The 13,851-nt window shown below is 41.5% G+C and overlaps 1 protein-coding gene across 1 annotated transcript; it reads left to right on the forward strand.

Annotated features, from left to right (window-relative positions):
* The first annotated feature begins 1,199 nt into the window (after positions 1-1,199).
* On the forward strand, positions 1,200-13,618 carry CCL28 (C-C motif chemokine ligand 28). The gene is made up of 3 exons (XM_042875241.1): positions 1,200-1,324; positions 10,546-10,672; positions 11,427-13,618. Exons 1-3 carry the CDS (start codon positions 1,246-1,248, stop codon positions 11,575-11,577), a joined length of 357 nt encoding a protein of 118 aa, XP_042731175.1. The 5' UTR covers positions 1,200-1,245; the 3' UTR covers positions 11,578-13,618.
* The last annotated feature ends 233 nt before the right edge of the window (positions 13,619-13,851 follow it).

Consider the following 13,851-nt stretch of genomic DNA (forward strand, 5'->3'; position numbering starts at 1 on the left):
TTCTTGCCGTCTTCCCCCAAACTACTCCAGAACCCCAGTGAGTCAGAAGGGCTAGGGCACAGACAGTGCAGCCCTGGGAATGCACACACTGAAGGCACAGCTGTCCAACTCAAGCCTGGCACAGGGCTTCTCCAGCTTGCACCTCTCTGAATCACAGAATGGTTGTGTTGGAAGGGACCTTAAAGAACATATATTTTCACCTCTCTGCCACAGGCAGGTCTGCCAACCACCAGCTCAGGCTGCCCACGTTCCCATCCAACCTGGCTTTGAATGCCTCCAGGGATCAGGCTTTTCTGTGCAATCTATGCCAGGGCCGACCATTCCCCCTTGTCCTATCACTATCAGACTGTGTAAAACGTTGACTTCCTTCATGTTTACTCCCTTCGTGTTTTACACTCCCTTTAAGTGCTGGAAGGCCACAGATAGGCCATCCTGGAGCCTTCTCTTCTCCAAGCTAAACAAGCCCAACTCCCTCATCGTCCTTCACAAGAGAATTGTTCCAGGTCTTTGAGTACCTCTGTGGCCTTCTCTGAACCTGATCTAACACCTCCACATCTTTCTTGCTCTGGGGGCCCCTGTACGCAGTACTGCAGGGGGGGCCTCATGAGGGCAGAGCATAAGGGATGGTCACCTTCCCTTATGGCCACCCTGCTTCTGCTCAGCCCACGGTACAATTGGCCTTCCAGCCATAAGCACACTGCTGGCTCAGTGTGACTCCAGCTTTTCGTCCACCAGGACTCCAGAATCCTCTGCAGATTGCTCTCAATGGGTTCTCCCACTCTGTACATATATCTGGGACTGTCCTGACCCAGGTGCAGCACCTTTCACTTGGCTGTGTTGAACCTCATCAGATTCACATCGGCCCACCTTTTAAGCTTGTTTCTGCTGCAGCCAGCTGTCCACAGTGCTGCACACACAGCTGTTACACAGACACAGTATCTAACAGCAAAGGTGCTTTCTTGTTTTGTGTTTTTTTGTTTTGTTTTGTTTTTTAATTCTGCAAGTGTTTGTTCTGGAGACGTTTCCATCCTCTGCTGCTGGAGAACAACCCTAGCAAGGGGAGCATGGAGGGCCCAAGGCAAGCATGAGGCTACAGACAGCAGGGATACAGGTAGTAGGTAGTGCTGCTGCACAGCAGGGCCAGCATCGAGCTGCTGCAGGGTGGGGCCCTGGCAGCCACGCTCCCTGGCAGACAGGAGCCACAGGACATTTCCTGAAACACCTGCACCTGCCTGCAGTGTACCCATGGCCCCGGGAGGAATGGATGTGAGCTTTGTCACTGCGTTGGCTGTGCTGGCGGCTGCAGTGAGCCTTACATCCCCAAGTGAGTACCATTGCACTAACCTACTTCTGTGATTTAATTTCCTAAAAGAGGACGAGGGTATTCCTAAGGGGTGTCTGCCTGGAGCTGTGTCTGCTTCAGTCTTTGCAGCTCTGTCTGGGATCAGAGCTGTTAGCTTAGAGGTCTGTGGCATGAGAAGCTCTAAAAGTGAAACTCGGCTCTCCCACCCACAGAGAGCTGCCGGTATCAGTTTCACCTGAGTGTTTCCTTCATGTTTCCCTAAAAGTACAGGAACTCTGTGATTCTGTATAATGGCTTAAGAAGGAAAAGCCATGTGGGTGATTTGTCACAGGGAATACAGTCAGGAACGCTGCAGCTGAGAGCTTTAATTGCTGAAGGTGTAGTACTTTGGAGCAGTGATTCCCAGGGAACACTTAACAAAGATTTTCTGTTTGTTTAAAGGGATCTCTCCAGTTCAGCTGCAGTCCTTTCCAAACTTCTTGAGAGGGAATGTGTTATAAAAAAACTTGATCGTTTCTTTCTAAAGTTAGATTGTCACCGATGACAAAGATCTCAATATGACAAACTCCATGTAACCTATTTCTCATAATAGGGAGAAACCCCTCAGAAGAGGGTTTTCGCAACTTTGCATTCACTGTGCGTCTTGAGGGTTCATGAGATCTCATAATGCTTGCTTTTGTTTTCTTGTATTTCTGTTGAAATACATTTCAAAACAGTTATGCAGTTTTGTGTTTGAGTCCTTTTGTTTGTAATTTTCCGTGGTAGAATAAGGTATGTTGTTGGAAAAGATAAATCACATTCTGGAGGACTCAGTCTTTGCAGTGCACCTTTCTCAATTCCCACTGGCTGCATTAGGAGCAGGAATTACTGACTTCACAATGCATGGACAAGATCTACCTTAATTTTTTAATCCTTTAAAATGGCAACAGTACCTGCTGGCCTGCACAGGCTGCATGAGTTTTTTCCATTCATTTTATGATCTGGACACTCAGCCAGGTCTTGCACAACAGCAACGGAGTGCACATACACAGGTCAAAGGAAGGGTTTTCTTGGAGCATGCTCCTTCACTATCTGGCACAGGGAAAATTCCTTCATCCTCTAGTTTTCTGTATATGCAAACATGCTCCGTGCTTAACAGCAACATACAACAGTGGAACCTGCAATAAAAACAGGCAGAGCTGCATGTGTATGGGCCCAGGCACATTTTCTCACTTGGAGCTGGCAGATGGATCAGGTTGCTGAGGCTGCTTTGCATGCATCTATTTCAGTGGCGTGGTGCAGGTACACAAACATTTTGGGTGATGTATACAGACCTGGAATAGTTGTTCGTGGTTCATTGTCAATAGTTCATGGCTGTGCAGTAATAGCTGTTGAACTGAGGCCAGGAAGGCCACCTGGAGGCCAATCACACCTGCCATGGATAGAACTGTGGCCCTGCCAGGCAGTGCCAGAATGAGTGGCACTGATTCTTTTGTAGAATTGTGGCAGGACTTTTATTAGGATTGTGGCAAAATTTTTATTTTATTAATGTAATTTAATTACATTTTAAAGATTCTGCTTTCCCTCTTCCTTGTCTTGTTTGCAGTTGTGTGAGTTATCTTTGTGCATTCCTGTGCTGTCAGAATAGAATAAGGGTATGTTAAAGCATATTTTATCTCACTTCCAGCTGTTAAGCAACCTCCACATTTTCACAGAGGACAATGCTACGTTTGCCAAGGGTTCTAACATCCTGTCTTGTTCACCTGTCAGCCAGGATCAGAGCCATCTCCATAGCAAAGGAGGTACTGATGTGCTTTGGGTTAAGCTGAAAAGACCTTATTTGAGGTACTGAACTCTTGAAACAGCCCAACGTTTGCTTGAGATGAGGGAAACTTTTTCTGGTAGCTTCATGAACAAACAAGCACTAAAAGATCTGCCTTACCTTTGGTTAAACCTTGACTTACACCAGGACCAGGTCCAATTTGATGGCCAAATTGAAGCTGTTATTGTATTCCCAGGACCAGCTTTGGTGGCTGGCTTGGTGCCATGGAAATAGTACTGTATGGATGGTATTACTATAGTACTATGTGTGGATGTGATGTGAGTATGAAAGAGGCTGTCATCAATTCTGGCCATGCCAGGGGTCTCCAGCATCTTCCTGCAGAAGAGTAGGAGCTGGAGCAGGAGCATGAGGAAGCAGTCAGCCAGCACAGAGATCAGGATGGCATACATTAGTAGCCTCCTTGCCCTGAGTGCACCACTCTCACTGCCAGCCCTCATGCGTTAACACTGAGATGTGTCCCTGCTTGAGGAGAGATCCTGTCATGCAGCCCAATGCCATGCAGAAGAGCTCAAGGAGCTCTTGGGCTTCTCAGTAGTTGATGGGTAGGATGACTGACTAATATTCATACTTTGTTTTTAGGTGCATGCTCGATAGGCATTCAGCTGTTGAACTGGGTGTATTCTATCCCTTCTTTCAGTTCTCCAGTTTTAGACAGATTTGTGGTTGTTAATCTGTTTTATAGAGTGTTATCGCTACTGTTGCTTGTTGTCTTCCTGTGAAAGACCTTGTGCACAAGGCCAGGCTGAAGGAGGAGGTTGGGAGAAAGAAAGAAGCGGGGAAGCAAACTATCACATGAGTAGTATCCCTGTGGCAGTGGTAAGGGGTCTGGAGGTGTTCAGGAAATGTAGATGCGGCACTTAGGGACATGGTTTAGTGGGCAACGGTTGATGGGTTGATGGTTGGACTGGATGATTTTAAAGGTCTTTTCCAACCTTAATGATTATGTGAATTTATGAAGTGACCTACAGAAATGTCTTTACAGGCACTAGAGCATTCTCATACCTATCATGCTCTGACTAAGCAAGGCTTTAATCCAGATAATCAGTGTGAGGGGTTTTTTTTTGTTTTTTTTTTGTTTTGTTTTTTGTGTGTTTTTTTTTGTTTGTTTGTTTTGTAGTTGTTCTTTTTTGTTTGTTTGTTTGTTTGTTTGTTTGTTTGTTTTGTGGATATATAAAGCCTACTTTGCAACCACAAAAGAATTCCCTTAGGATACACTAATGACTGCTACTAATAATTCCAGGAATTGTGCAATCAATGCAAAGCTACATCAATTCACAACAAATTTGAGGCATATTAGCAGCAGATTCAGCATAGATACAGAAAGTGCCCCAGGTTTATGGATTTCGCCATGCAAGACAAGCTATCTGTCTGACCACATGGTATGCTGAAAGAATCCATGCTGCTTAATACCTATATGTATCTTTGCTGCACTCTTTTAGTCCACTCCTAAATTTAAGAACTACCTACCTTCTGTTTAGTTACACAGGAGAAAATCTTCACATGTCTTCTCACTCAGCAGCCCATGGGTTACTGCACAGCTCACAATCAAGGGCTCTGCCAGCAGCACTGGTGGGCTCATCCATGCTGCCAGCAGGATTCAGGGCTGAACAAAGGCTTGGTCAAAATACTAACTGCTGGCATGAGACCTACCAGGAGGAGAGTTGCAAAAGGTCTAAAGTGGGTAGGTTGGATACAGGAGCAGAGACCAGAAATTATTTTCTTACTGTTCCCACCTACAGCCCTTTCATTTTCCTGTTGTACTTGATCAAAGGAAGCAAAAGTGAAATCAAGCAAATTTGCGACAAAGTACAGGGTTGGGGAATGTACTGACTCCATCACTATTTCCAGCTGGTTTCCTCTCTTTTTTTTTTTCTCCAGCTGATTCCCCTCAGCTAAATTATATGGCAAATACATGTTCTGCTGTGTTCTGCAGGACAAGTCTATTTGAGACAATGACTGCTATGTCTCTCCTTCACAGTGTCTACACACTTTGAAATATTAATCTAACTCTATCTATTTGCCTAAAAAAGCTACAGCCAGGGGCCAGCAGAATAACCATTTGCTACCCCTACAGGATTAGTAAGAGGGCTTTTCATCAGGCATCTTCCATAAATGGGAGGGAAGGAGGGACAGAAGAAAGGAAGGAAGGAAGGAAGCTTCAGCAAAGAGACTTGATACTGATGAACAGAAGTGTAAAGACAGATAAAACGAAGGTCTTGTTCCATCAAAGCCACCATCATATTCTCTGTGGTTCATTCTCTAGCAATCAACAGCAATTCAGTTAAAACCCACTGAATATCACAGACTTTGAGGATCTCTTCCATTTAGGAGAAACACTTCTCTAAAAGAGCAGGTGAAAGCAGTCATCTGTAGTTGCCAACTGCTTTTGATCCTTTCAGCCTTAAGAAAGTAACTATAGTGCTACCAAGTCTGATAGGCTTGAAAGAAAACAGACCACTGTGGAAAGCTGAAATTAAGTTTTCATGCTGCATTCTCTGAAAAGCAAGGACTTTTTCAAAGTAATTCAGAATTTCAGACATTTTCTCTCTTATTTTCTTTTTTATTTTAAGGAAAAATCAAGGTGTTTTTTTTTCCTCTATTCAAAGGTTCTAAACACTTTATTTTCACTCGAAAGGCAAAGCTTTCCTTTTTTTCCACTTCATCTGAAATCGGAAAAGCTATACACAGCATATTAAATAAATCCAGTATAATGTAAAGATGAGTGATAATGTATGCCATAAGGCACAGTGACAGAGTACCCATCCGAAAAGGACATCATACCTAGGCATCTTTAAGAGAGAAACTGGGGTGAGCGAAGGTGTTTTTTCCAGTTACTTGTGCTTGCCCTCAGTTGTGGTGCTTAACTCGCTCCAGTGGACATTTCTGCAAGATCAAAGGATTGAGATGCTGCTGAAAATAGGAAACAAAATATTTTAAAAGCAATAATTTTTTTTCCTGGTGAGTGTTGCTGAGGAACAAACACCAAAGCTGCTGAATAGCAGCAGAGCGATCCCTGCACGGACCTGTCTCAAGATTCATCACTAATCTTGGTCTTGCCATCCAGCAACACAGAAAGCTCCTTTAGATGTCTGAGTAAGAAGGCTCTATACCAGATAGCAGGTCTATACAGTTCTGGTAAGCAGCTGTGGATTTCTGATTGTGTTGCCTAGGCACAGAGACAAGTGAAATGGGCAGCACTGGGAAAAATCTCTATGGAGTTGGAAGGGCAAATAAAAGGCCAGGCCAGCTTCCAGGTGGAAAACTGCAGTTCTTTGCTTCTAACCACTGTGAAGACCAGCTAACAAGCCTGATCTAATTGCTAATGCCCACACATATTTCCGGTATTGTGTTGGGCTGAATTCATTAGCTTTATTTATTATCACCTCATTCCCACCCACTTACAGGTTCAGAGCACAGTTATAGTAATAATGGACCAGGCAGCGGAGCTGTAGTGCAGCCAGCACTGCAGGAGAGGATGTCCCTGCTTCTGGGGTGCAGGGGAATTCCCTGAGCCGCTGCCCTGAGCGTTCTTCCTGTTTAGCAGAAGGTAAACGTACCCTGATTCAGAATGACTCATTTTCAAAGTCATCGTGTCTCTGCCAGCACAAGATTGCAGATGACGTTTACATGTCTGATGGAAAAGCTCTGATAATGTGTATTTATCTGCAATTCAGAGATGGATACTTAGTGTCTATTTGGCATATTGTAACTGCAGATCATCCACAGAACAACAACAATAAATATATAATATTTTATTTAAAAGTAAATCTTATTTTTCAGTCAAAAAAACAAGTTAGTGCAAACTGGAATTTCTCAAGGCAAGCACCCATACAAATCCTAAGCACATACCTCCACAGAAAGTTAACTGACACGTTCTTAGCCTCTGTGAGAGGTGGACATAAGCACTCCCTCATTCATATTTTACAAAACAATTTCATTCTGCTTCCTGGTGATGTATTCATCAGCTTCACATGCAGTTTGTTGTGTGCTTTCACATTTAAAGGCACAGGTTTTTTGGCATAGTTGCATTAGTTGGAGGGATTTAATGCTCCAGTTCAAAGATTGACTGAGCATCGGGTAATTGAGTTCATTCTAAAATTGCTACTCTGGTTACATAAGTGATTGTTAAAGATGCAATACAAACACCTTTCTGCAGTTTTCAAGTGTCTTGTAAAAGGGTGATGTCATGGACAGGGAGATATTCACAAGCTCATCTGAAGACATCAAGAACTTTGCTTTAATTTTTTTCACACGAGTTTACATAGATATAAAATTAATATAATAAAACTAATATAGATTTAAATTAATATAAAAATAATTTCTTAATTTTCAGTTACACAGTGTGCAAAGGCCAGTGCAATACAGTCCAGATCTGTGGAACAAAACAAGTGATACTTCTAAGTACACAAAGTATACAAATGTGGACAAGAGATGATGGCCATGAAGCAGAGAAAACAGCTGAACATGAGGCCAGGAGATAGCTGGCTCACCCTCAGACCTTCCGTAGTGCCCCACACACTGTAAGCAGCTGTCAGTGCTGGCCTTGCAGAGGGACTCAATTTGCCAGACCCCACAGAAGCAGAGTAGAGCTCAGAGAGTGTTCAGGATACAATTATCCTTTCCTGAGCTTTTTTCCTATAACCCTTTTGCAAGCACTGGCAACAACAAATGTTCACACCTCAATCACCCACAAAAAATTTAAATGTGGTGGTGTTCAGTGAACTGAATTTCCATCTGCAAATACAAATTAATTGGCTACACACACAGTGTGCTGTTAAAGCGAGAAGAGAAAGGGACATCAGGGAAATAATAGAGGTAACACAAAATTTAATTCATTCTTCTGTACCACATGATTATGTATAGTCCTTCTCTGCAGGTTGCTGAAAAGGCAACTGCTTCACTCTCCTCTGTGACTCCCTGGGCTGTCATCTACCACACCGGGTACAAAACCTCCTGAAAGCTGTGGCACATAGCATGGCTGGTCTTTGGTGACTCCTGCTACACTGCCAGCTGCTCCAGCCCAGTGTTGTGCCTCTGCTGGCATCTTCTCTTATCCCAACTCTCATCCAGAGTTCTATAAGAACCAGTGCATACAATCTTCTTTATTACAAGAAATGTTTTGAGGAGATTTTTAATCTCCTGCTTACAGGAACAACTCAAAATATATTTTCCTGCTTATTCTTGCCTTGCTCCATCACTCTTGCACTCCAATGGTAAATGGTTACTTAAGAACAGCATGATTTACAGGCCAAGAAAAAAAAATTCCAACTCCCCACTGCACCCACACTGTTGATTCGTTGACTGGGACAGAGAAGTCCTTGTGCTCACCTTGAAGCATGGGTTTGATCACAAGACTATCACAACCTAGATAAATCCCTAGTGCAGAAAAAAAAATCAAACACCAAAACATTACTACTTGCCACCAAAGATTCTCGAGTTATGGATGTGACTTGGAAATTATTTTTTTTACAGTGGTATTTATAAAGCAGGAAAACTGCAAATCACTCTCTAGCAGAGACGCATTCAGTCATGAACCCACAAGTCCTGGAGGGGCTGAAGGGGTGGAGAAATAAACAAAAAGCCAGTAACAGCATTAATAATTTCTAAGACATAAGATAATGGGGATGATTCCACTTTACAAGGCAGAGCTTTTAAGCTACATTCCCGAAAACTTCATGTGTCAGTGATCTTCCATTCCCAGAAAGTAGGGAGGAGGAGTTGCTCTTCCTGTGAGAGAGCAGCAGGAATGCGCAGAGCTCTGTCTAAGAATAGATGATAAGCCAACAGAGAGCTTAAGCTTTGGATTAGTGGGAGGCCAACATGGGTGACACGGTAGTGAATACCTGTTGTAGACCTCCCAGTCAGCAAGAAGTAGATGAGGTCTTCTTCAAACAACTGGAAAAAGCCTCAGGTTCACAGGCCCTTTTCTAGATGGAGGTCTTTAACCATTCCTGATACCTGCCGGAAAGACAAGACAGAGGTGCTCACCTATAAGAAATCAGTGTAATCTGAGTGCATTGATGACAATTTCCAAGGAACTCAGCTATACCAGGTATTTACAAAAAAAAAAGAACTCACCAAAGACAGAAAAACTGGAGGCAGACTGCTCTGATATGAGATGGTAAGGTTCAGAATACTAGGAGGAGAGGAGGAGACAAGAAGAAGAACCATACTCCTAGATTTCAGGAGATGAGATATCCTCTTCTACAGAGACCTCCTTGAAAGAATCCCACAGAACATGATCTGAGAGAGAAAAGTGGTTGAGGTGAGCTGACTGATATTCAAGAATCACCCCTTCCAGGCTAAAAGAAGGTCCATCCCAATAAACCAAAAGCCAAGCAGAGGCCTATAAGGATGAGCACAGTGTAAAGGAGCACAGGTATGAAAAGGATGTGTACAAGGGGAGGAAGCAGGGGCAAATGATGAGGAAAGAGAAGAGAATCATGCAGGAATAGGGACCAAAGACCAGTGCTGGCCTGGGTCTAACTCTAACAAGGGTTATAACATGCAACAAGAAAGAATTCAAAAGTACTTAAATAGCAAAATGAAGATAAAGGAAAACATGGGCCTACTACTGAATGAGGGCAGGGCTGTAGATGTTAAATGACATGGAAAAGACCAAGATACTCCGTACCTTCTTTTCCTCATTTTTTATGATCGAACTGGCCTTCAGAAATCCAGGCCTCTGCAACCAGAGGGAAACACAGGAGTACTGAAGAGTTATCCTCAGTGGAGGAATATCAGGCTAGAGAGCCCACTTAAAACAAACGGACGTGAGGCCTTGTGGACTGACAGGGTGCGTCACTGGTGAGTGCTGAGGGAGCTGGCTGATAGCAGTGCAAGGCCACTGTCGATTGTCTTTGAACAGTCATAATGACTAGGAGAAGTTCTTGAACACTGGAAGAGAGAAAATATCTTTCCTTTCTTCAAGAAGGTCAAGAATGATGATCCAAGGAATTACAGGCTGGTCAAAGTCACCTCAGTCCCTCGGAAAGGGATGGAAAAAATCTTCCAGGAAAGTATTTCTGAAAGGAGGATCTCAGCAGTGTGCATGAATGCCTGACGAGAGGGAAAGAAGGCAAAGGAGCCAAGTTTTTCCAAGTCAGAACAAGAGGCGATGGTTACAAATTAAAACACATGAAATTCAATCTGAACAAAATAAATCATTTTATCACTGTGAGGACAGTCAAAGACTGGAACAGGTTTTCAGAGAAACTGTGGAGTCTCCTACCTGTGGAGATACTCAAAACAACTGGGTACAGTCCTGGGCAATTTGCCTTAGTTGTTGCTGCTTGAGCAGGGAAGTTGGGCTAGATGACCTCAAGAGATCCCTTACAACTTCAACTATTCTGTGATACAGTCCAGCTATGAGTTGTCCCTTCATATCTATGCAATTTCTAACTTTGTTATTACTTTCTAGCTTTATTTCCTGAGGCCTTCAACTGTTGCACGAAAATCTCAGAAGAAATTCCTAAAGGAATTCTCCGAAGAGTGGAGAGATTTGAAGTCCAGAAACATGATGGCCTGTGCCACCTACATGCTGTTATGTAAGAGTTGCTTTGTGTGCTTCACTGTGAAAGGGGTACTATGAAGTTAAAGCTATTAGACATCATCAAAACCAGCAGAATCTTTGATGGATAGCAAAAATTTAATGAAAAACAAGATTGTGAGTGGTTTAAGATTTGCCCGCCCTTGTGCTATTTGAATTCAAGACTGCTAACATTCAATTTCCATTTCAACAATAATATTACTATTCAGTCTGTAATAACTTTGACACTTGCTTTACTTTTAGAACTGAAAAAGAACTGTGCATTTTCATTCTCCATTTTATTTTTCCAATTCTTGATTATATTAATTACCTCAGATTTACACATAAGCTGTTTATAATTAATTTACTTTTTTTTTTGCTAGTACAGTATCACAGTGTTTATGTAAAAATGATAAATTTGAAACACAGCCTGGACATATTTATTTCTAGACATTTACATTTGCTGGATAATCATCACAGTAGTAATAGTAAAGTCTTCTACTTATTTTTTGGAAATGAAAATGTACTGGTTTGCACTGTGGTTCTCTTCAGAGCCACTGAAATGGGAACATTCTTTTTTAAGATTTTGAAAGATACTATAATTATGAAAACCTTAGATACCAACATTTACTGTATCTGACACCAGACAGAACCAAAGTGATGATAAGATTAAGCATTTTGATGATGCTTTTATATTTGAATGATAAGTATAATAGATTTTTGTTGTTTTGTTTTGTTTACGCTTTTCCTCTAACTGATTTTTGCTCTGTCAGCCTCCATATAGAAGGCAGAAAGTTCTGTGTAAGTCCACGGATTAAAAGACTTAAAAAATGGATGAAGAAGAATAAACACAAGATCCCCAGAAAAAGACATCATGGAAGAAAACAGAGAAGAACCAAAACATTGAAAAAAAGAAGAGAATAAACAGTAACAAGAAGCAAGCCCCATAATGAAGGTACCTGTGGCATACAGAACTGTGAACAAAGTTACCAGACTGCATCAAGGATGGATGATTACACCATTAAAATGACCTTTCAAATATCTATGTGCTAGACGAACCATCACCTGTAAACAAGAATAATGTTGGGCCAACTACAAACAAAACAGCAAAATGGTGTTCCTGAAAGTGTCTTGTAGCAAGTGCTCTGCTGTCCCTCCAAATCTATGGATGCACTTAAATCCTCCCCTCTCCAACTCTGTTTTCATTGCTACCTCCCTTGATTTTTACTTGATGTGCCAATATTCCTTCTCAGTGCTCCATTCATCTAAGCTCCTTTTTTGTCCCTACTGGCATCTTTTTTTTTCTGCAATACCTTTGTGCTGTTGCCTCTTTTGTTTCTACTCTTTCAGTCATTAACTATGATTTTTTTTCTTAACTAGTCTTACAGATACCTTTCCAGATACTACTCTATGATGGCCTACACGTTCTTTGCCTATTCCAAACACTTCCTGCTCTCATCCATTGTTATCACTGGAAACACTATCCAAAGCAATGCAGTAAAGATAATCCCTATTGCTTTTGTTCATTTCATTCCCTCTTTACTGCATTTGAGAAATTAGTTCCTCAGAGTTATCTCTAGTATTTGTTTTTTTTCATTTTATGTCTAACTTCATACTGCAAACATGGGAGAATGCTTGGCAAATGACAGTAGATAGAACAATCTGTAAATCCTCTAAAGTAAAGATGAACATCTATATCAAGGTTACTAGAGAATGAATAGCATATGTCCACAGATACATATCTGATGAAAGGAACTCTTTCCAAAACAGATAAAAGACAACAAGAAGTATAATTATAATCTCTGATGAGCCAACAGTGTCCTAACAGAGATGAGGCAACTCTTCTTTCAGTTTCTGGGGAATACTGTGTACTGGCACAGCTCCACCCTGCTGCCAGGAGTAGGAGAACATTCTGATCATACACAGGAGTTCTTCATCCCCACTGCCTTGTGCTGCACGATGGGGTGGCCTGGATGATACAAACTGAAATGATGCTTGAGTTAGCCATTTCATTTCTATCCTGATGCTGCTCTAAGTGCATGTCATATGTACACAGCACATGTGTATTAGAGTCCAAAACTAATGGGGCCAGGTCAGCAGACTGTCATGAATACTAAATTGCTGCAAACATATTACACTGTTTTGTCAATTTCTTTTCTTCCTCGTGCTCTAATGATTCCAAATTTTACCTTCATTCTTCTTTCTTGAGTAACAGATTTCCAGGAGGGCTGATGACGATGTCTCAGCTCCTCATATTCTTTCCATCAACACAACCAGTGGTTTTAGTGCATGTGGGCTTTACCTAAGTATGGACTAAAGTACTGTCTGTACTCTAATTTCTGTGACTGTTCTATCATAGATATTCAGCATATTCAGAAAAACAGCAAATTGGGATATAACTGTAGTTCTGTAGTTTTTGATAACTGAAATTGCTGCAGTGCCACAGATATTTTAAGACCCAGAGAGATATGCAACTTAAATGCAATTACAATTCTTGCCTTTATCAAGCTACTTTAAAAGACAGACTTTGATAGTTTTGTTTATATCTTTCAGTTCTTTGGAGTGTTCATTATCTCATATAAGGTTCTTATGGATACTTTAGATCAAATAGAGAGATTACGAGAAGGTAGAAGTCATCTCCAAGCTGACAAGTGTATTTTGGCTGCGTTCCTTTGCATTCTTTTGGAAACTGAAATTAGGAATAATTTCTACAAATCATTCAATGTAAAAAGCTTTCCATAACATTGGTATATAAAATATCAAGGCAACACTTTAAAGATCCACTCTCTGGTAGAGTAGGTTTATTCCTGAACCCTGACACACAAATATGACAAAGAACCATCCAGCTAGCAAACCTTCAGTTAGGAGATGTCACACCCTCTGTACCTGAGTGTTATTTTTGACCTTTGCTATTTTGTACTTGGCAACAAAATAAAATCAATTTTTTTTTTTCCAGTAAAGTCATCTCAACGTTGTGTTTTGCAGAACATGTCACTACAACACATGACTTTGTCTTCCCAAAAATGCTAGTTTAAGCTATCTTTTCAATTAATTCAGGTACCCAAAGATGCAGCCAGTTGCTTCTGAATGCACTGAATATTTTAGTGACTTAGAAGTCTGGTTTCCATTGAATTCCATTCAAAATGGGCTTATGATTCATTTAATATTCTTGGAAATTCCAAGTTTTAAGAAACATCC

This window comes from Lagopus leucura, unplaced genomic scaffold (assembly GCF_019238085.1).
Source record: "Lagopus leucura isolate 7727_CA_CO unplaced genomic scaffold, USGS_WTPT01 Super-Scaffold_100014, whole genome shotgun sequence".
Taxonomy (NCBI): Eukaryota; Metazoa; Chordata; class Aves; order Galliformes; family Phasianidae; genus Lagopus; species Lagopus leucura.

Bases quoted from the DNA above. Each gene is read 5' to 3' on its own strand.
- CCL28 (XM_042875241.1), top strand. From the start codon at position 1,246: ATGGCCCCGGGAGGAATGGATGTGAGCTTTGTCACTGCGTTGGCTGTG. The intron at 1,325-10,545 runs GTGAGTACCATT...ATTACTTTCTAG, and splicing joins AGTGAGCCTTACATCCCCAA to CTTTATTTCCTGAGGCCTTC. The intron at 10,673-11,426 runs GTAAGAGTTGCT...TTGCTCTGTCAG, and splicing joins TGCCACCTACATGCTGTTAT to CCTCCATATAGAAGGCAGAA.